Genomic DNA, 23,569 nt, shown 5'->3' on the forward strand with positions numbered 1-23,569 from the left:
AAAATAAAATTAAAGAGACCCATATATTTATATCTATGACATAAAATAAAAATATCTTTAACAACGTAAAATTAATAAATACCTTTATTTTATGACCAATACTAACAATACACTTTTTATTATAAAATAAAATCTACCTATTAAATAATCTGAATGAAACTACTTTTTTTCACATTAAAAAAATTGAGAAAAATTATACTTATAACCCGCTTAATAGTTAAGAGTACGTTATCCTGTTTTATTTGCTATAATACTATAGAATATATATATCAGAATGAAAGCCTTGAGGTCGAGTTTAGAGTATTGGGGTTCGTTTCAAGTTTGAAGCGCCACCTAGGGTTTTCATCGTCTTCATTCTCTCTTTCTCTACCGTTCGGATCTCTTTCGGCTTCACTCCGTTCTCGAAGGTACACACTCTCTCGGCTACTACTACTTGGTTTCGATTACAGTTTTTTTGTGTGTGTGTGGTTTGTTTTAGATGATGAATGACACTTAAATGTGTTTGGTTGAGGAACATGGGAATCTCAATTTGATGAATTTGAGTAGTTTCTAGGATACCCATTTGGTCGATAACTGTTTATTTTTTGAATTTATTATCTGGGTAATTTTGGTTCCCAATTTTGAATGGAATTCTCAATTCTGTGTTTCTTCTGCAAATTGGTTGCTTCACTTCAATTTCTCAGGACCCCCAAAAATTGTGAGGTTGCTGCATGGTGTTGGAGGACTTTGTATACTATTAAAAAAATTTAATGTTACTGGGGAGGGGGTGTGGGGATTAACATTTATAACGGTAATGAAAGTAAGAATCCATCTGCGGTAATGGTGGAAAAATGGTATGCGGTGGTAGAAATGTAAAATAATGGCATGCTCTTTTGTTAATTTCACCAAACAAGAAGAAAATTCAAGTTGTAAAGGAAGGGCTTTTACCAAGTTTGCTGCTACGTTTGAGAAATATGTGGCATGAATATGATCACTTTGTTGTAACCCAGCTGACAAACGCTCAAATGATTTTTTTTTTTCCGCAGTTGAGGACTTTACTATTGTTTTTAAAACCATGCGAGGTCTAATTTTTGTTGACTTAAGTAAACCCCTTGAATTAAGTATATAGACCTCATACTCACTTGTTATATAGAGTTCGATTCTAATTGAACATGTAAGAGCAAATAAATTTTGAGAGTAAATGAGTCATTCAACATTTTGAAATTTACATGCATGACCTGACTAAGTTATTGAAGGTGAGAGGATAAGGAGTAAAGTTTTGTGCTTTTATATGGATTACTTTCTAGATGAACACCATTGTATCCTTCTAAGAAGCATTTCATGTTGCAAAACGTAGTATGACTATAGTTTGTAAAATTTTAATAACTATGTGGATTCCTTTTTACCTTAGTTTTGGAGCCAGATTAAATGAGCAATAAAAATGCAGTGTTCAGGCATGCAGGTGCATGTCTGTATTCAGCATTCACAGATATAACTATAAGCATTAAAGCTGCATAGACATGCTTGTGGTACGGATAACTATTTGTTGGTATGACGAGGACAATAGTGTCCAATTTTGAGTATCTTTCTTTGGTCATACCCCATATTTATGTGGTGCTAGTCACCTCCCTTGCAGTGTTTTTTGATATTTGACTATTCTTTACATGGTCCTCCCATGCCCCTGAATTTTATAAACACCATCTGTCATATATGACTATATGCAGCTTTCTAAATTCTAATACAATAATGGAAATGCCACTTTTGTTTAACATTAAAAATCTATGTAATCTAGGATGAACTTATGAAAATTTTCCTTTAACCATATTTTAGGTGTTATAAAAACCATTTCACTAATTGAGTTCTAGTCTTTTTACCACCCAACATTTTATAAATGTTCATTGAGGATGCACAATCTCTTATTTTTCTTTAATTTATTCTTATCCTTCAAATTCATAGCAACAAATCTGTGTTGCAGTGGGATCTGTTTTCTCAAAGGCCCACTTATTTTGGCTCTGTTTTCCACCCCCTTAAACTTCTGTATTTTCCATCTGTACACACCTTAATTTTCAGTTGAATGGTGCAAAGTATATGCTGTTTTATGTAGACAGCGGAGTGAGTCGGTATTGCAACAAGAGTTTACTGGGCATATTCTTTTAAATAATTTGTGAACCTTATTACGATTTGTTCGTTATACTATCATTACTATTTTTACCTACAAAACAGCACTACTTCAGAGATGAGAACAATGTATATACATATCCAAGACCTATTGGACACAGACACTAACTGTGTCACTCCAACATCTCAGTATGGTGCTCATAGTTTGATTTTAGAATAACTAAATACAAATACCAGAACAATATCTTAATAACATCTTAGTACTGTTTTCGAATGTCCAAAATATAAAAGATGTTGCAACCTTCATTTTCTGCCGTTTGAGTTTTCTAAGTTAGACTTAATTCTTTTCATACTAATATATATGGATCTACTGCATGTTCTAATTTGGTTACTGTTTTGCTGTGTTGCTGTTCTGTGGAATTGTGTATTGCAGGGCCCTGTGTGTGTATACTTCTTAAGTTTCCATTTGTGGTTATGCTTATTTATTCCTCTGTCCATATTGTATTGTCAAATCAGAAGCAAGATTTGGGAAAATAAATTCTTTCCTTCTATGTTGTTTTGGTGCCAAGAAAACAGGATAGAGTTTTTATTGTTAAAGATCCTATTATATTTGTTATATTGTTTTTTCTTTAATTTTTATTTTATATCTTACACTCTTAAAACTATACAACCTATAAAGTTTCAAATGGTTTGGCTTTGTTTAAATCTCATGCTGAACTGCTGAAAGATGCAGATCTGAATAAATTAAAACATTCATCACCAGCCTTAATTAATTTTTTCTGCTTTTGGTAATTTACTCAAAGTTAACTTGTGGATCTTTGGGTAGATGCATAAGTATATTGTGTCGAAATGGTCTTAAGCATTGTACTTTCTTTGTTGAGTTTACATGTTTATTTATGTTGGTTTTGATGCTATTGTGTCAGTATTAATGCCTTTCAGTGTTTAAAAGCATATAATTTTTTCCTCTACTGTATTCCTCATTATTATCTTTGTGTTTGGATGAGAAAGTGAAAGAAAGTGAAGGAAAATGGAAGAAAATGAGATTGAGTGAAAAGGAAGCCATTCTGTAATCTGTGAATTTTCTATTTTTAAAATGAACTCAAGCTCGAGTTCTTATATTTATACAATCAGTAAAGAACAGTTGGAGACAACTTTCTTAACTGAATACTGGAGATAGTTAAAGTCTGTTACAACAGATTTAATACAAGACTTAACCAACTCTGTTTGGGTAGAAACAAAATCTAAGCACCGAACTAATATACACACTTAACCATAATTGCGTCCCTACCCTGTGTGCAGTGTCACATTGATGCAACCACAATCAATTTACTAAAGAATACTGTAAACTGATATATGTATTCATATATATCAATGGAAAACTCTATGTGACAACATGTTACAGATTAAAAACGGTAAAAATGGCTGCCATAGGGCTCCTCAACACCTCTCCCTTACCCACTACCACATTCTTCACAAATTGCCTTACTCCCCTCCACTCTCTCTTCTATACTAACTAACTAACTTCACAAATTCCACAGCAGAATCCACGGCTCTTTTTAGCTATGAGACATGGAAAATAGGGTGTATTTGAGCATAATATGGTCGGTTAAGCTCATAAGCCACTGACCCTATCTTTTGAAGAATTTCAAAGGGGCCATAAAACCTTAGACTCAATTTCTGATTTAAGCGTCTAGCCAACGACTTAAGCGTATATGACTGTAGCTTTAAATAGACTTTCTCCCCAACAGCATACTCCCCTTCCCGTCTGTGCTTAATAGCATGAATCCTCATGCGTTCATGTGCTCTGCAAAAGTTCTATTTTAATTCCTCTAAAACAGCGTCACACATGCTCAAAAGTTGATCCACTGCCTCTAATTTAGTACTGCCCACCTCAAACTATATCAGCATAGGAGGGTCACGGCCATATAAGCCTTAAAGGGAGTCATATTAATAGACTTGTTAAAAGAAGTGTTCAACCAAAATTCTGCCCACGACATCACTTTACCTAGCTCTTAGGATGCTGTCCTACAAAGCAACGTAGGTATGTTTCCAATATCCGATTCACCACCTTGGTTTGACTGTCCGTTTATGGATGGTATGCCTAACTGAACTTCAATTTAGTGCCTGCCAAATAACATAATTCACCCCAAAATTTACCAACAAACACCCTACCCTATTAGAAACAATGAACTTGGGAAATCCATGCAACCGAACCACCTTACTTACAAATATTGCTGCCACTTCTTGGGCTGTGTAACGGTGTGATAATGTAAGAATATGAGCAAATTTCGTAAGGTGGCGGACCACTACTACCGAAATTGTATCTACTCCTTTGGGTTTTGGTAAACCATCTATAAAATCCATAGATAACTCCTCCCAAAACTTATTAGGAATATTAAAGGTTGCAACAGTCCAGCTGGAGAAAGATGGGAATTTTTTTGTTGCTGACAGGTGTTACAGGCCTGAACAAATGCTGCCAAGTCTATTCGCATTCCCTTCCAATAAAACATAGAAGCTAGCCGTTTAAAAGTCCTTAACTCGCTGAAATGACCACCCCAAGGAGAAGAGTGGAAATCTTGAAGTAACAACTATATAGATAGGGATTTTGAGGGAGAACCAACCTGCCCTTGAACCACAAACACCCTCCTACCACCTTATAATCAGGATAAGCAGCTGGGTTCTACATTACTTCCAACATCACCTTATGGATGGCTGTGTTTTCCAGCACTTCCTCTGCCAACTCTTGTAAACTGGGGCTAGAAAGGATATTTAATTGTTCAAACTCCATCACCCTCGAAAGGGCGTATGTTGCCCTGTTTTCAACCCCTGGCCTGTATTGAATTTCGAAGTCAAAACCTAATAATTTTGCAATAATTTCTGTTGACCTTCTACCATTAACTTTTGTTCAGTTAGGAACTTCAAACTGCGCTGATTTGTCCTGATAATGTATTTCCTTCCTAAAAGATAGTGCCTCCACTTGTGCACTGCGAAAACAATAGCCTTCAACTCTCGTTCATAAACTGACAAGTGACTGGGAGTCTTTGAAAATGCATGACTTAAAAAAGCAATTGGAATGTGATGGAACCCCCAACAATTAACAACAAACATAACAACAAATGCTTCCATTGATAACATTGACTACAATAAAACAGAACCCAATGCAACAGACTCGATAATCCAAATTACAGACTTACAACACACTAACCTATTGATAAACCAAGAACAGAAAGACACTAATACAAAAGATAAACCAAAGGTCTCAACTCACTCTCAAAGCCAAAGACCTAGGCCTCAAGAGATCCCTAGAGATCTTTTCCCTAAACCGTACTCCAAATTCTCTGAATACATGTATACCTCACTACACACACTCCCCTTCCTTTTATCCTATCATTAAGAACTTTCTAGCAAATTCCTAATTAACTAACTCAATACATTTCAGGACCATCAATACTCCCCTTTAAAAATTCACCTTGTCCTCAAGGTGAGTGATATGAACCTCACTAAGAATAGTGAGACTCAAGACCAATTTAGTTAGGATCGTTTCTACAATCAGGAATTTAAAACGAGATAAAGAACCTTGACCCGTCATCTATGGAAGATAAGAACCACAGGTATAAGAAGGATAAAGATGCCACACTCAAGAAAGGTGAGTGATAAGTCTGTTTTGAACGCTACAAGAATAAACTTCTTGATAAGTTCAGAGTTCTAGATAAGAACCAAAGAGAAGAAACCTCTCTATTATATTATAACTTCGAAATCTGATTACAAGAGTTGTATCCTCCCTTATTTATACTTGGAACATCCCTCCAAGAATAGGAAAAGATTAACAATTGAAAAGACACTAATTTAAAGTTGACAACTTGGAAAAAGCAAAAGACTCTAATCAGCCCACTAAACATTAGTGACATTGAAAATGCTAATCAGCCCCACTAAGCATTATTAATGACTCTAATCAGCCCACTAAATATTAATGACATTGAAAATTGCTAATTATTCCACTCAACCTCCTTTGCATTGATGACATTAACTAACTTTTGATTATGATTTAATTTGGACTTGATGTCTTCATGATTAGCGCACATTTCTTGAATCAGCCCACTAAGAGCTTTTTTTTAAACTTCTTGGCCCTTGAACTTGTGATTGACCCATTTGCTAATTGTAATAGATCATTGGGTGTTGTCTCTTTGTTCATATCAGTGAGGAAGAGAATGGGTGATGTGAGTAAACATCCACTAGGATCCCATTGCTTGAAGCATATTGACCCAATTAGCAACTGCAAAGTTTTCGTTTCATGAACCTTACATTTAGTATATTCCCAATTGATTCCCCTCAAATCAGTCTCACTTCCATACATGGTGCAAACAAGAGGTGGCTGAAATTTAGCTTGAAATGTGATTGGGTCCTCTGCTTGTCCCTGATACACTTCCTCTATTGCCTCACTTGCTGCTCTGGCTTTCAGAATATGCGCTGCACCTGTAGCTATCAAGATCACCACTCTTCGTCCATGGATCTCTCCCCAGAATTTGAATGAACAACTAGGCTTATGGCCCACCATGCTAAGCAAGCTTAATTGAATGGACTGCACTTCAGCAGCATTACCCACTTCCCCACATTCGACTTCATCTTCTGCCTTTTCCTCCGCCATTAATCGTCAGTATCTCACATTGCGTCGGTCATCGTCATTATCGTTGGTCGCTGGACTCCCTTATTGAACCTAGGCTTTCCCCATTCACGTTTGCGGTGTGCCCTAGATTGGGATTGGACTCACTGGGTAGCTGTTGAACCCCATTAGTTTGGGTAATGCCACTGGAACTGGGCTCACGGTGATAAGTATTTGGCCTAATTTGCAAACGAGCACCCCTTCTCCTAATTCCTTCACTGTTTGAATTATTTGAATGGGTTGTAAGTGCAACCCTTGTAAATTTTCCTGATTCAAGCCCATTACCTTGCCCATATCTGACTTCATTATTCCCATCATTGGGCCACACTTCAATATTATCAAAGGCCCGATTAGATAAGGCTATTCTGGTGTGACTCGTCCCTCCATAACCTGACCCATTATTGGCTCGTCCAGCTACAAACCTGACCTGTTCCTTCACCATCTGCCTCTCTTCTATTCTGTGCGTAAGGGTCATCATCCATCCTAATTAGAGGAAAAATGAAGACGAACCTCTGTCCGAATGTCCTCTTTCAATTTTGTATTGCTACATTTTCTTCTTCCTTTTTTTTTCTCCTCTTTTTTTTTCTTTATTTCGTTTCTTCTCCTTTTTCTGCATCTTCTCCAACTGCAATTTCTTCTGCATCTCTATTTTTTTTCCTTTTTTTGCAATGACAACGTTGTCCACTCCTTTGGTTTTTCGATCTACGTTTTATTCGTCATCTTCTGGTGTTTGTAGTAGTTGTTCTATTTTTGCTGTATTTTGTTCTTCTTTGTTTCCTGTTATTTTGTCCAAATTTACTCTTCCGCTCGCTCCATTCAGATTTCCACTGTCAGTTCTTTTGTCATGCTGACCCATTGCATCTCGAAATCTCAGAATTGTTTCCTACAATTGACGTACAGCTTCTTCCACCCTTCCCACTCCTTCTTCCACTTGATCCATGCTTCTTTCCAATTGATCCATGTGACGCTCCACAACATCCAATTTGTTCTCCATTATTTTTTTTTTATTTTAATTTTTTTTGACCAGAAGCATCCCAGATTAGAAGTGTTCTGATACCAGTTGATGAGACCTTGGGATGCACCACCCCAAAAGCTAACTCAAAGGGTGAGAGTGCCCAAGGCCTTATAAACCCCACATTAGTTGCCCATACAACCAATGTGGAACTCCAAGTCCCATACCATGCAGATGGGTCCTAATATTCCACCACGCTTCGCAGCCCCTGTGCCTATGGCGTTTGACTTTGTGCTAGTCTTTTACTAGCCCCTGACAAACATTGCAATACCGGCATCACCATCCGCACTGCTCGATTGCAACCGGGAGACATAGTAGAAGGCATTTGCTGTTATGTTTGTTGTTAATTGTTGGGGGTTCCATCAAAATGGTATCAGAGCATCCATATCACGTGAAGTGTGCGTGGGGGCACGCACTAAGGAAGCGTGGTGGAATGTTGGGTTCCATTTGCAAAGTATGGGCCTTGGAGTCCCACATTGGTTGTACGGGAAATTAATATGGGGTTTATAAGGCCTTGGACACTCCCACCATTTGAACTAGCTTTTGGGGTTGTGCATCCCAAGGTCTCATCAGAATGAAATCCTATATCAACACAATATCCATTCCCAAACTTGAGGCATCCGTCTCCACTATAAATTGTTTCTCGAAGTCCGGAAGAGCCAGCTTAGGCAGTTGCACCATTGCTTTTATGAGATTCTCAAATGCTAATTCAACTTGATCATTCCATTGAAAACTGTCCTCCTTGAGTAATTGAGTAAGGGGTTTAACAATCAATCCATAGTTCTTCACAAAACGTCTACAATAGCCCATAATACCCAGAAAACCTCTTAAACCCTTAGGGCCTGTTTGGAGCACCAGATAAAGAAGATAGGAAAGGATAACTTATCATATCCTACTTTTATCTCTTGTTTGGTGGGTCAATAGGATATGATTATCTTATCCTATTGTCTCATTTTATCCTATTCAATACATGATTTCTTATCCTATGGGGAGAGCTAGGTTAGGATTCAATAGGATATGATACCAATATTGGATACCTAATATATCCCAACGCTACCCAATATATTTGTATTTATTGCATTATATTTTGTTTTTTCTTTCTCCTTTCTCCTTCTACATAATCTTATCAGATTGCTAATCAGGTGCTCATCAAACACAGGACATGATATGACTTATCAGCCCCATATCATATCCTACCCTTATCAGCCTCATGATATCTTACCCTTATCCTATCCTGTCCATTAAACGAGCCCTTAAGATTCTTAGGGCGTGGCCATTGTTGCATCACCTCAACCTTGCTAGAATTTGTTTTCACACCCTCTCCACTGATCATGTGGCCTAAATATTCAAACTCAGTCTGTCCGAAACTAAATTTTTTAAGATTGGCAACCAATTGATTTTGCCTCAACGTTTCCAGAACTTGAGTTAAATGCTTATTGTTTACTTGAACGTCCTTGCTATAAACTTGAATATCATAAAAAAAACCCAAAAGAAATAGTCTCAGAAATGGTTTAAAAATGTCATTCATCAATGCCGAAAGGTGGAGGGAGCATTCTTAAGGCCGAAGGGCATAACGAGATACTAGTAGTGCCCTTCATGTGTACGGAATGCTGTCTTAGCAAAATCATCCTCACACATTCGTTTTGATTGTAGCCGGACTTTAAGTCCAACTTAGAAAAAATCATAGCCCCTCCCAACTCATCTAACAATTCATCTATGATTGGAAATGGAAATTTATCGTCTACAGTTACCTTATTGAGTGCCCGAAAGTCCACATAGAACTTCCAGTTGCCATCTTTCTTCTTCATCAGGATCAAAGGGTTGGAATATTTTCACAAATTTCTCTATCTCGTCCTTCTGGTATGGTATCGATAGGGCTTGATGTTACGTATGTCTGCGCCCTCTTTCAAAATTATTTAATGGCAACAGGCTCTCGGAGGGAGGCAACTCCTTAGGTGGCTGAAACACATCTTCAAAATTGTGCAACACCCTCACAATTTTCTCAGGAGCTCCCTTAAATTTGTATCCGAAGAGGAACTCCTTTAAATTTGTCATCCGAAGCCGTTAGTTCCCCCAATTTAATGAAGTAACTCCTTTTTTCAACGTCTTAAGCACCTTCTGAAATGACATCATACTCATGTTCAATGACAGGTCACTGTGAGTCTTAACATTTCCTCTTTCTATGGGTATCTTTAGCTTTAAATATCTAAAATTTGCTCAAATTTCTCCTAATCCAACGAGCCACTTGAAGCCCAAAATCACATCCACTCCTGACAAAGAAAAAATGTAGAAATCTTGCACTACCTCCAATTCAGGGAACTGCATAATCAGCTGCCGGCATACCCCTGCATATCAAACCTTATAACCATCCCCAACCGTGACAACGTGCACCTGGGTTCTTTCTACAGGTAGCTCAAGCTCCTCCGCCACTTGTGCATGCAAAAAGTTGTGCAAAGCCCCTGAATCTACAAGCACAACAACCATTTCTTGAATATTTTGGCGATACCCTTTTACCCATCTGTACGCAGAAGGTCCTCATCATCAGGTTGATCTCCGTAGCTTCCCACTACCAATAACATGACATGAAGTTGCGGGTTGGGCACACATACCTAAAGCAGAGATTTCGTCGCCGGCGGTCTGCCTTTTCTTCTGCTGTCAGCTGCAGGTAATGCATGCCACGTTTGTCGACGTTATTGCTGTTGGTCATCGAAGCCGTTGTCGTGGCTATAGACCCTGGCCCCTCTCCATATTTGACGATAATGTGCCCTAAGTTCAAGTTCGAATTAGTGGTCTCTGTTTGAACTCCTTCATTTCTGTTTTGCCCATGATTATTAAGCCAATTACGTGATCCAACATTCCCACACCCACCTCCTTCATTATTCAGGTTATTGGAGCGGCTGGTAAGGGCAACTCGAGTGTGGTGACTTGATCCGAGCCCATTGGCATTCGATTCGCTGCGGCCCAAGTTGTTCATCGTCTTCCCCAACACCAACACCATCTCTTTCTCTTCTCCTCCTTCATGTTTGTAGCACGATGGAACCTCACTTCAGCTATAATCTCTTCCTAACCCATTCAGAAATGCATCCTTCATCACCTCCTCGTGAGCATCCCTCAATGGTACTGCCAACATTCAAAATTCTCCTGATATTCCAAAACTGATCCACTTGCCTCAAGCACATAAGCGCTTCAAATGGATTGCCAGAAGAGGATGTATGAAATCTCTGCAATAAGGCGATGCGAAATTGCTCCCTATTAATGGCCGGATTCCTTGACTCCCACCATTGAAACCAGTTTAATACCCTTCCCTCCATACAAATTGACGTCGCTTCGATCTGTTCCTTTGGAGGGATTTGATTAATTCTGAAGTACCTCTCCACACAATAAATCCACCTGTACGGGTCATCCCCTGCGAAATATGGGACTTCCGGCCTTCTAATACGATCCTCGTCCTTTATGAAGCCACCATATTTGTTTACCCGCAATTCATCCCCTCTGTCGTTACCTCTAGAATGTCCTCCAGTACCACTTCCATTGTCTCGCTGATCAACTCTATCCAAATATGCAAGAATCGTCTCACAGAGCTGATGCATCTCCGTATACAACTCCTCCATTCTTCCTTCCAGCTGTGATGTTCTCCTCTCTATATTTTCCACTCGTCTTTCCATTGTTGTCTGAACCATCCAACGCTAAGGATCAGGAGCTTTGATATTAAATGATGCAACGATAATGAATTTACTATAGAATATTGTAAACTGATATATGTATTCAATGGAAAACTCTCCGTGACAACACGTTATAGATTAAAAACAGTAAAAATGGTTAAAACAAACTTAAGAGAAAACACAAATGATACCCAGAGGGCTCCTCAACACCTCTCCCTTACCCATTACCACATTCTTCACAAATTGCCGAACTCCCTTCCACTCGCTCACTCTCTTTTCTATAGTAACTAACTTCCGCCATTCTGTTACATGCAATAATTATCTCCTATATCCCTGCTTAATGTTACTATTCTGCAACCAGACCACTCTCAATAATCTTCTGCGTACTTGGGCTCGACTCTTATTTGTCACTAAGTCTGCTGTTAGCTCATTTGCTTGGTCAGATATTTGTCCATTCACTCCAACCCCCATCCCCTTCTTCTTTCTACTATGAACATTCTTGTGAGTTCCATCACATATGCCCAGTTTATGGTCCTTCCACCAGTAATAAACCCATTGCCCACTTGCTCGTTTAGGGCTCTGACTTTGAACCTCCTCTTTGCAACACGCTGAGTCAAGGTCATCATTATCCTCCCAAGATCAGTTAAGTCATGGAATTGTATTTTTTGCCCGAATTTCTTCTCTCAACCCGTTGAGGAATGCCATCTGCATTATTTCTTCATCAGTGTGTCTGAGTGGTGTTGAAGGAGCTCAAAGCTTTCCTTGTATTCAGCAACGGTTCCATTCTAGCGAAGGCACATTAGTGCCTTGTAAGGGTTTCTGGAGGAAGAGGAATGAAAATGATGCAAAAATTGTTGATTGAAAATTAGCTCATGTAATTGTGGGATTTCTCTACTCCCACCACTGAAACCAATTTAAAGCCCTCCCTTCCAAGCAAATCAAGGCTGTCTCAACTTGCTCCCTTGCTAGAATTCTGTTGTGTTCAACTCCATGAGCGTTGTGTTCAATTGACGAACAAATAGTTCAACTTCTCCCAAGCACCCATGAATGCATTATGTACGATTCTCAATTTCTCCCAACCTCTCCCCAATCTATTCTACTCGTCTCGTGTCACCATTCTTAACTGAACCATTCAGAGCTCTCACAGGTTTAAGTGCTTCGATACCAATTAATGGCACCAAGAAACAGAAGATATATATCTCTAGAAAAATATTGGGGAAGTGTACCCTTACGGCAAAGACTCTTAACAACTCAGTAATGAAACTCTTAAGGCCTCTGGTCAAGGAAATTCAATGACCTATGTTGAGAAAATACAAGACATTACAATGGTAGGAAGAAACAAAAAAGCACCAAATACCCAACTTTTCAACAATGAAATCACATTAATCCTCAGTGATTCTGAATTGATGAGAGTATGAAAGTATGGATCTGTTTTCCGTAAAGGTGAAGTATGCTTATCTTAGGGAGACAATGGAGACTTTGGTATGGACCAAAGCTCTGTAGAGTCAATGTACTGGCCTCAGACTAGCTGAGGGTGGAAGGGGGAGGTGTAATTGAGCTATGGTTATGGCTTGAGGAGAGATTTCAGCACAATAATAGCAATAGCAAGCAAATGGAGAAAATGGGGACATGAGAGAGCAAAGGTCCCTTTATATTGGGTGTTGGAGATTCCCTCCTAGTTCGCAAAGTGTGACGCCATAACTGTTTCCTGCCTTATGGGCCCAACTAAGTGTGAGGTTGTGTGACCTTTAATATTTAAAGGTCACTCGTGCATGGGAAGTGTGAGGGGACATATGTAGAAGAGAGTAATGTGCTCCTCGTGCTAAATAAAGGTTGCCTTGCCGGGCGGCCATATAGGCATGTTGGGCAAGGCCATCCAGCCAGACTAGAATAGGTTCCCCTTCCCAAAATTCTACTTAATTCTCTAATCCCCTCCCATCCTCTCCCTCTTTGTAACTAACTTCTCATTGCCTTCCCTTCCCACATTCTCTTCACCATTTAGTGCTTGCCACGTGGAATTTCTTTTAACAACCTTCTTCCCTTCCTTTTTCGTTACTCCCTTGTTGTTATCACTATTGGCCTTAGTTGGCTCTTTGGGCTGATCATCTTGGGCCTTACTCTTCTTCCACTTTTTACGTTTATAGACCAATTTTAGTGGTCCATCATAATTATTTCGTGAGTTAAAAGTTTTGAAATATTGATCATATGAAGCTATATCAAGTTGTTTTACATGTTGCATCAAATTTGGTCATCCATGAGAGGACAAAACATATAGAAATTGATTGTCATTTTACCAATCACCATTGAATTTGTTAATTCTTGTAATCAGCTTGTTGATATTTCAAAAGTCGTTATAGGACGCTTTAGTTTGAGGGGGTGTAGGAAAGTATATCCTATTTAAGGAAATACTTCCTGTGTCTCCTATTTATGGACTATATTAACTGTAAATAATTAAAGTTTGATTTGTATTATTTTCATTAATTTTCTAGTTTTGAAGTTGCCTTATTTTCCTAGTATTAGAGATTGTAAATCATGCTTAAAGCAGAAGGTTTTGCTGATGATTTCCTCAAGCTATTCAGAAATATAATGAGGCTATACAATAAATCTATTTACATGATTTGGTTAGCCTATACAATAAATCTAGACATCACTAATATAATGAGGCTATTAGACAATTCAGGGGTGCCTGAGTGGTATTTTTGCTCGTTTAGTATGCGATTGAAACTATTTTCCGATGGGGGCCGTTTAGTTATGAGCCATGCCCTTCACGAAAATGCTTTTATATTTTTTTTAATCAATTCCGCGGACTCCCCGTGGAACTCACATTGTGCCATGTGGCATGATCTCAACTATCCAATTTCATTCTTGATTCGTGTTGACCTTGGTCGACCTTTGGGACGCAGTGATGCCAGACTAGGACAAAAAATGGGACCTTCTGCAGGTGGAATATAATCTTCATCTCCAATGGGGCACCATTCTACCAAATACGCATGACAATGTATTATAGTGAGTAGACCGGATCCACTGATTTATAGAAGTCGACTTGTCGGAACGTACACACGGCAATGACACGAGAGCTTGGATTCTGTAGTGCAATTAAACTTCCACATTTACAATCGGGTTTGCTCAAATTGACCGAAACAACATGACCATCTGTCCGTGTAAAATAATTGAAAGCCTTTTCAATCAGGTTATTTTGCATTGTATCAAGCACCACCTTACCATAATGATTGCCTGTGTTTATTTCTTGACAAGCGTTGTTTCCTCTCATAACAAAGTACTCATTTGAGTTGTGCCATGTGGCACTATTTGTGAGTTCCGGGAGGGTTCGCAGAACTTGAAGTGGGAAATAAAAACAATTAATGAGTTCCCCATAGGGGATCCGCGGAACTCGTTATAAAAAAATATAAAAAAATTTTCGTGGGGGGGCATGGAACTTATCGCCCCCCACCGGAAAATGGTTTCAATCTCGTACGAAACGGGCAAAAATACTATTCAGGCACCTCTCAATGGTCAAATAGCCAGTATAATGAACCTAGACACTAATTACGTTACCAACACATGTGAAATATCAATCAATGTTAAAAGGCAATGATATTTGCTTTTTCTTTATTGGTTGCAGTAACATTTGCCTTTGAAAATCTGTGTGCTCTGTCCCTGTATAATATGGAACTTGAAGACAGGAATAAGGGCACTGAGAATCCTCCAGAAGAGTCTTCTAATCCTCAATCATCAGAAAAAGATGATAGCAAGAAGGATACAAATCATGCTGGTTCAAGCAATCTGGAGTTGAGTGACAAGAATACTCCACAATCACTGAAGGCCAAATCTAAAATCATTAAGAAACGTAAGGCTGGCAAGTTTAAGACCGTAGTAAATAAAGGTTCTCAACAGATTGGGGAAAAGAAAAGGAATAGGAAGAACATAAAAGTAGTGGACAATACTGATGAAAATGAGGAGGCTAAAAAGAATAAAGAGAAGGAAAGTCAAAATGGGAGCACTAGTGTCAAAAGAAATAGGAAGAACATAAAAGTAATGGGCAATAGGGATGAAGTGTCTAAAGAGAAGGTTGAGAAGGCTGAAAAGAATGAAGAGAAAGAAAGTCAAAAGGGGAACACTAGTGACAAAGGTCCAATCGGGAAGAGCCATCGGGTTCAAAAAAATAAGATCGTGAGGTTGGGTAAGAGTGAACAAAAACAGAAGAATAAAGAGAAGCATAGGGAGCCAAACAAGGGTGCCCAGAGTAGAACAAACAAAGCTGAGCATAGTGGCATGGGGAATACTGAATCAAGGGAGAGAAAGAGAGAAAAACTTGGTGGTTTCATCTTCATGTGCAATGCAAAGACAAAACCTGATTGTTTCCACTATCGTGTCATGGGTGTTTCAGCTGGTAAAAAAGATGTCATTTTAGATATTAAGCCTGGGACTAAGCTTTTTCTTTATGATTTTGATCTGAAGCTATTGTATGGGATTTACAAAGCTTCATCTTCTGGTGGTATGAAACTTGAACCCCGTGCTTTTGGTGGTAACTTTCCTGCTCAGGTTACTTCCTCTCATTTATTTTCCTACCTAATTTGTCCTGAAGTTTCCTTGTTTATTATGATTTATGTGCTGATGGTGCAACCTTCAGGTGCGGTTCAATATTGCTTCTGATTGTTTCCCGATACCTGAGAGCATTTTCAAAAAGGCCATCAAGGAAAATTACAATGAAAAGAACAAGTTCAAAACAGAACTTACTGTTAGACAAGTGAGAATCAAATGTTGCTTCTGGTCTTCTATTTGATAGTTTCTTTGATTCTTAATCATAGATGATATTCAAATGTCCTGTTTCAGGTCAGGAAGCTTACTGAACTTTTCCGACCAGTGGATATTCGTTCAGCCAGAGAGCCTATCCGGTCCCCTCCAAAAGCAATAATTCGAGATAGGGATGATGTTAGGGAATCATGGCCCCATTTGCCTAGGGAAAGAACTGCTGGAGATCCTTACACCATTAGTCATGTGAAAGGCTACAATGTGCTGCCTCATGAAAGGGATGAGGAAACTCCTCGTGATTTATTTCTTACTGAGAAGAGTTATCGAGCTTATGGTCTCCGAGGAGATAGAAGAAATGTGACTCCAGCTTCTCAAGTTAATCCTATAATGGAACCGTACCCTATAATGGATCCTTACGAGAGAGATCATGAAAGAGAGCACCTTCATCACATGGACCCTATCTACAGGAAGAATCTCCCTGCACATTTAGAAAGTCATCGTGCTGATCCCCTTCGTTTGAGCGAGAGGGAACATAATACCTATTTTCGTGGTGCAATTTCTGAACATGTAGAGGATCCTTATCATGCCTATCGCCATGGCGCTTCACCAAGGGATCCATATTTGCCACCTTTAAATAGAGAGGAAAGGAGAGAGACTGTTCAAGATAGGCTTTACTCAACATATTCTGCTGCTGATGCTTTGTCTGAATATAATAGGATGCAGCACTACCATGGAGATAGGTTGGAACCTGCAGCTGCACCAGTTTCATCTCGTTATTCTTTTGCTGGTCCATCGTATTCGCTTCGCTAAAATAAACGTGCAGTCTGATTCCCCCGTATGTCTTGTGTTCCTTAAGATCATCTTAAGTTCTGGTGACTGACTGACATTTAAAAACTGTATGCATGAATCCTTATACTTTCTTTTAGGCACATCTGGGGAAGCATTTTTACATTGTGTCTGAGATTTGAATGCTGTAAAATGTGCAAAGTGCCATTGATAATGACCATTTACCATGCAGGGCACTAACTAGCTTTGGAACTTTTCAAATTTGTGGTTTATAGCTAGTTGGAATATGCTTATTTAATGGATACCAAAATAGACTAGCAACTTTCAATTGATTCAGCTACTAAGGTTGTCATGTTATCTAGGCTGATAATTTTTTTATGATCTGTTTAGACCCGGTTGAGCTGTAGTTCATTTTGATCTTAAATGTCAGGATATCCTGTATGATTTTCAGTGTTTTTATGATTTTAATCTATTTTACTAATATTTTTAAAACCGGAATGGTGAACCGGTAAAGAAAGAGGTATATGATTTAAAGTTTTTAATCAGATATTTTAATGATTGTGATAATCCTTATTATGTTTGAACTTCTTGGCCCAGTACATGACCTTTAAAATGGGTGTAATCATCTTACTTTAGTATGGGTTCTATCATCCTCTTACGAATCTTAAGATCACCGTTTCAAAAGCTAATTCAAAGAGTGACAGTGTTCAAGGTTTCATAAATTCTATATTAGTTGTATAGGCAACCAATGTGAGACTTGTAACATTGTCATCCTCTTTAAGGGCTGACGTCCACGGTGACTTTCACTCAATCGACACTGACCTGACAGTAGCCCTTTTCTACCTTTGGGATGATTTCACTTACCTATCAGTATTCAGTGTCCAAAGACACCTTAATCCAGCCTATAGGTAGTCCTTTTCGTGGCTTCAACTCTCAATGAAAGCACCAATTGTTACGGACTTTAAGGTCATCACCCCAAAAGCTAGCTTAAAGAGTGGGAGTGCCCAAGGGCTTATAAATCCGACATTAGTTGTATAAGCAACCAATGTGGTACTTGTAACATTAAATTGTTACGGACCTTGAGGTCATCAACTCAAAAGCTAGCTCAAAGGGTGAGAGTACCCAATGCTTTATAAACCCCACATTAGTTGTATAGGCAGCCAATGTGGGACTTGTAACATCGCCACCCCTTTTAATGGCCGACGCCCACGACGGTTTTCACTCTATTGACACTGACCCGAAGGTAGCTTCCCCCCCGGGGTGGCTTCACCCACCCATCAATATTTAGTGCCAAAAGGCACCTTAGTCCACCACATAGGTAGCTCTTTCCGTGGCCTCAACTCTCAATAAAAACACCAATTGTTACGAACCTTAAGATTACTATCCCAAAAGTTAGCTCGAAGGGTGGGAGTGATCAAGGCCTTATAAATTCCATATTAGTTGTATAAGCAACTTATTGTTGCTCCTGGATCATCACAGAACACGTGCATTATTAGATCCTGCTCTCCTCGTAACTCTTGGCTCGCATTTTTCATATTTGCAACTGTTTATTCGAATCATTGGGCATGGTTTTTTCTGACGCGAAGAATATTCACAGAAAACTAAGTATTGTATTATTTGGTTGTGTTTGTTGTGGCGTCAGTGAGCTTATCATTAAAAAAGCACTTTCTATACTTTTTTTTTACAAAAACTAAAGCTATTTAGATTTTCAAAAAAAAAATCTGGGTTTTGAAATTTTTTGACGTCTGAGTTCTGACGTTTGCTTTATTTAGAAGGTAAAATTTTTAATTTTTTTTAAAAACTAGGTTTTTCATTTTTTTTTTGTGGCTTCTATTTTTTTAAAGCAAATATTCAAAGTAAAAAAAAGCTATTTTTTTTAAAAAAATAGCTTTTGGCTAAAAAAATTTCATATCCAAACGAGCCCTTATTCTATTGGGCCTAATACTTCTCCTTGTACTACAAAATGTCTACGTACTCTTGTCCAATTCGGAGTTGATATCACGCCATTAGGTGGTGTTTGGTTGGGAGCTTTTCAGCGGATATCTATGTTTCTCAAGTATGGTTTTTAGAAACACCATGTTTGTTTCAACGTTTTTCACCAAAAACCCATCTATCCAATTTGTCTGGATTTATGAGAAACATAGATATCCGCACTGTTTAGAAACCCAATTTGAAGGTGGGATTTTTTCGAAAAATCGGTTATCTGATTTTTAATGCACTGTTGATTTCATAAAGTTACCTAATTTTCCTAGTAAAGTTTTTCCCCACTAAACAACTTTTTTTTACATTTCTCTACCTATCTCACTTTATCTATCTTTCCAATCATTTCTCTATCTATCTCATTTCCCTACTATTCCAAAAAAATATCTTGAACCAAACACCTCCTTAGGGATGCTGACTGATGGAGACATCTATCTATCCGCATACTAGTCTTTCAGTTTTGATTGAGCTTAATATCAACAAATTGGATGAAGAAAGAGAACACCTAGAATTTAATTTAATGGAAAAAAATTCATTTATTAAATATATTTATATTTACTGAAAAGTGTTAATTTTTAAATATGAATTTATATATTAATGAAAATAACAAGAATTAGAAATACATTATACATGATAATTATTATTTTTAAAGTGAAGATTGAATTTAACTTGGGAGGTGATCATTTTATATACATTCTCAATCTTTGTTATTGCTTCCATTTATATTTAACAATTCTAATTTATTAGTTACTTAAGTTATTGGATATAAATAGATCAATGATTAAGAAAGAGTATAAGACTTGTTATTTTTATATTGATGTAAGTTGATCATGCCACATTTAATACATTAGGTATATGCTAATTTTTATTATTTAAACTAATTTATAACATATTTATATCTTATAAAATCATGTTATACATTTGTGAACTGAGAAAATATCTTATAAATTTTTTGTTTATGAAATATTTTAAAATCATGTTATACATTTGAACTGAGAAAATATCTTATAAATTTTTTGTTTTTGAAATATTTTATTTTTGAAATAATTAAATTTTCTTTTCCTTTTTTTATTAAATGAGAATAGTCAAATTTCATTTCACCATAAAATCAAATATATATATTTTTACGGGTTAGGATCATTTTACACCAGTGTAAGTTACACTCTCAATCTTAATCATTGATTTCACTTATATCTAAGGGCTCTAATTTTTTTAGTAATGTGAGCCATTAGATACAAGTGAATCAATGCTCAAGATTGAGTGTAAGACTTCTAATTCTTACACCGGTGTAAGAATATCCTGCTCCTATTTTTACATTAATCAAAGTTTTTACTATTCTCTTTCTTCATTAAATTTTACAATCATAAGTTAGTAAATTACTAATAAAATTATGTTATTTTATAAACAAGAACTTTAGTTTTTTTTTTTGTCCAAAAGAATTACTCAGAGATTATTAACTTTCACACATAGATGTGCAGGTTAGCAATTCCCCTACAATAAACAAAATAATTGAGAGCACTAACTTAGCTTCAAAGCAGTCAGAGACATACAACGTTTATCGGTTATTTATTAGATAATATGTGTGTGTGTGTTATTGATAACATTTCATGAATTATATATGCCTTTCATTTTGTATTGAAATCCAACAGGATCTTACAAATAAAAATTCATAGGATTGACCTGATTGACCAAATTGTCTTTATTTTAATAAAAAATTATCAATTTATTACACTTTTCAAATTATATATCAATTTATCTTCTTTTGATTAAAGTTGACAATGTGAGCCCGTCTTAAAATTAAACTTTTTTTGGGGTAAGCAAAATTAAACTTTATATGTAACATGAAGACATTCGCCACTCGATATATACTCATGTAAATGGAAAATTCACTAGAGTAAATAAAATAAAGGTAGGTTATATTTACAACCTTTTTTTTACAACCTCTTACAACCATATCTTAACACCGTTGATTTTCGCCAATCAACGGTTATGATTTTCGCAAATTAAACTTATTAATTAATTATTAATTCACAATAAATGATAACCGTTGATTGACAGAAATCAAACGATATTAAGATATGGTTGTAAGGGGTTGTAAAAAAAAGTTGTAAGTATAACCTTTTTCAATAAAATATATTCAAGTAAATGTCAATCATAGGATATTAAATTAACCCAATTGATCAATTTGACAATAAATTAGAAATTAATATTAAATTAGAAATTGTTATTAAATTTTTTAAGTGAAGTAATATTCAAAATCTTAAATAATTCATATAAGTCAAATACTAAATAATATTGTTAAATAAATGCAATTTGTGTGAAGTGAATAGAGTTGTGGAATAACTAAAATTTTGTGCGAACGACCAGGATTATGCACGTGACTAATGAGCAGTAACTGAGAGAAAGTGAAGGATGATATCCTCTGTTTAAAATAGTAATATAGGGACACCCCTCACTTAAAGTGTTATTGAAATAATTAAATAAAATAATAATTAAAAAAGTAAGTAATTGTTATTTATATGGTAAGAGTGGATTAAATTTTTTGGATGAATAAGAAAAAATCAATAGTTAAATTGTAATTGTTAATATTCAATTTGATATTTTTTTTTGAATTTTTACGAATTTCAAAAGATTGCATTAGACAATTGAGAATAATTTATGGTTTTAAATTTTATTCAACTTAATAAATTAATGTCAGTTTCAAATTTAATAACAATTTCCTATTTAATGCTGATTTGATTATTTTAATGCACTCTGCATGACATTTACTCAAATAAATAAGAAATCTACTCGAGTAAAAATCATGCAACAAATGGAATCATAGTATCATACCATGTGCAAAGTTCAACTTTAAGGTGGGGTCCATTGGTTAACTTTGGTCAAATGAGCTTAGATTGATATACAGTTTGGAAAATGAGATAAATTGGTAAATGTCTTTTAAAATTGGAAAATAGTTGTATTATGTTGTAAGAAATTAGTTGTGTCATGCTATAGACACAATCAATGTGGTCCCCACAACTTTTAAAATAAAAAGAAAAGAAAAAAATGGTAGGGTCTGTAACAGCCCGTTGTACACCGGTATTGTTAACATTGATTATGAGATGAAGCCCAATTACAACCACAACAATTTATTTTAAAAATACGAGTAAACTTTTTTCTATTCATCACGTAGGCATTTAAAACAATAATAAAATGTAATGATAAAAGCTATGATCATAACTGAAATCTAAATGCGGAATAATTAAAATAATTGCTTAACTATCATACTATGCTTATCTTAAGTCACTATGGGGTTTCCATAAACTCACTTAGCATAAATATCACTTTTACGATTTTTACAAAACTGAACATGGTTCAGTTATCAAGACATGTGAGAGATTTAGTGATTACAAGCCTCTCATAATTTAGTATGTTATTCTAGACTCAATTATATTGCCAACAAGGTATCACACGCCCTATAAAGTTCTCATATGCTCTGGTTATCACCGTTTGAAGTTGGACAAGTAAAACTGCTAGCCAACCGTAAACAGGACACCAAATATACTCTACCATTTATGCAATTCTGAACAAACTATTCCACCAATTGCTCTCAAATCTTTATAAAGTAAACTGAACACCTTAAGCTTCAATTTGACATATCATGGGCCTAATTTGACCAATAATTGAGGGAGAAATAATTTTTTCAAAACTGCCACCCGACATGCCCCATGTGCAGGGCATTCTGGACAGTCCTCATTCAAATGCACCTACAGGTCTGCGGACAGCTTCAATGGCTACCAAATTTTGACACAGCATAGTTGACATCTCAAGCTTCAAAATGGTGTATGACACGTCCTTATTGGACATATGTGGAGGGAGATATGCTCTCCAAAAGTTAACCTCAAATCTGCCATTTTATATAAATTTCGACGACACCTCCTTTGTTTATTCAATCTACCCCACTTTATCAAAAGTGTGTTATTATCATCAAATGGTACCTAATAGTCAAGGGTTGCTCACAACGTTCAACAATGCCTTGGTTCTCTTACAACCCACAACAATTTATCTCATTTACCTCAATTTACAATTCATTACTTACTTTGTCAAAACTTAAATCATTTCAATCACATTATTCCATTTGCATGCATTCTTTCAACATACACATAATCATCACCTAAAATAGGCCTATTTTCCTTTCATCACATACATGCTTTAAATATTACACAAGGTCAATAATTTACAATTCTTCCAAATGATAAATAATACAATTAAATCCTCCAAAGTACAACATAATAATCAACAACTAGACTTAGGCAAAATATGGGGTGAACAAATATAACAAGATGCATAATCTTAAAGTAATATGCAATGTTCATGTCCTAAGTCTAGCCTATGCCAAAAGTGGCCTCAAAATGCATAAAGTCCTCTAGTCTCCAAGTGCTCATCCTATGGGCCTCTTGCCCACAGCTCCGGTCCTGCTACAATCACCTGAAATAATGCCCCAAACACGAGATGAGATATACGAATATATCTCAGTAACCAGAGGTTCTGGAGATTACTCTGCCCAATGGCTCACTCAGATGTAAATCAACAATGCATTATAACAACCAAATAGGGATAAAACAAAGGATTTAGTGAAGC

The 23,569-nt window shown here is 36.7% G+C and overlaps 1 protein-coding gene across 1 annotated transcript; it reads left to right on the forward strand.

The window, feature by feature from the left end:
- Positions 1-251: 251 nt before the first annotated feature.
- LOC133305004 (DCD domain-containing protein NRP-like) lies at positions 252-17,355 on the forward strand. Its single transcript, XM_061505107.1, has 4 exons — positions 252-407; positions 15,054-15,973; positions 16,062-16,178; positions 16,265-17,355. The coding sequence occupies exons 2-4, from the start codon at positions 15,098-15,100 to the stop codon at positions 16,991-16,993; spliced, it is 1,722 nt and encodes a 573-aa protein (XP_061361091.1). The 5' UTR covers positions 252-407; positions 15,054-15,097; the 3' UTR covers positions 16,994-17,355.
- Positions 17,356-23,569: the final 6,214 nt, after the last annotated feature.

This window comes from Gastrolobium bilobum, unplaced genomic scaffold, assembly GCF_033153095.1.
Source record: "Gastrolobium bilobum isolate Gb01-03AN ecotype WA unplaced genomic scaffold, APGP_CSIRO_Gbil_v1 utg66792, whole genome shotgun sequence".
In the NCBI taxonomy this organism is placed as follows: domain Eukaryota; kingdom Viridiplantae; phylum Streptophyta; class Magnoliopsida; order Fabales; family Fabaceae; genus Gastrolobium; species Gastrolobium bilobum.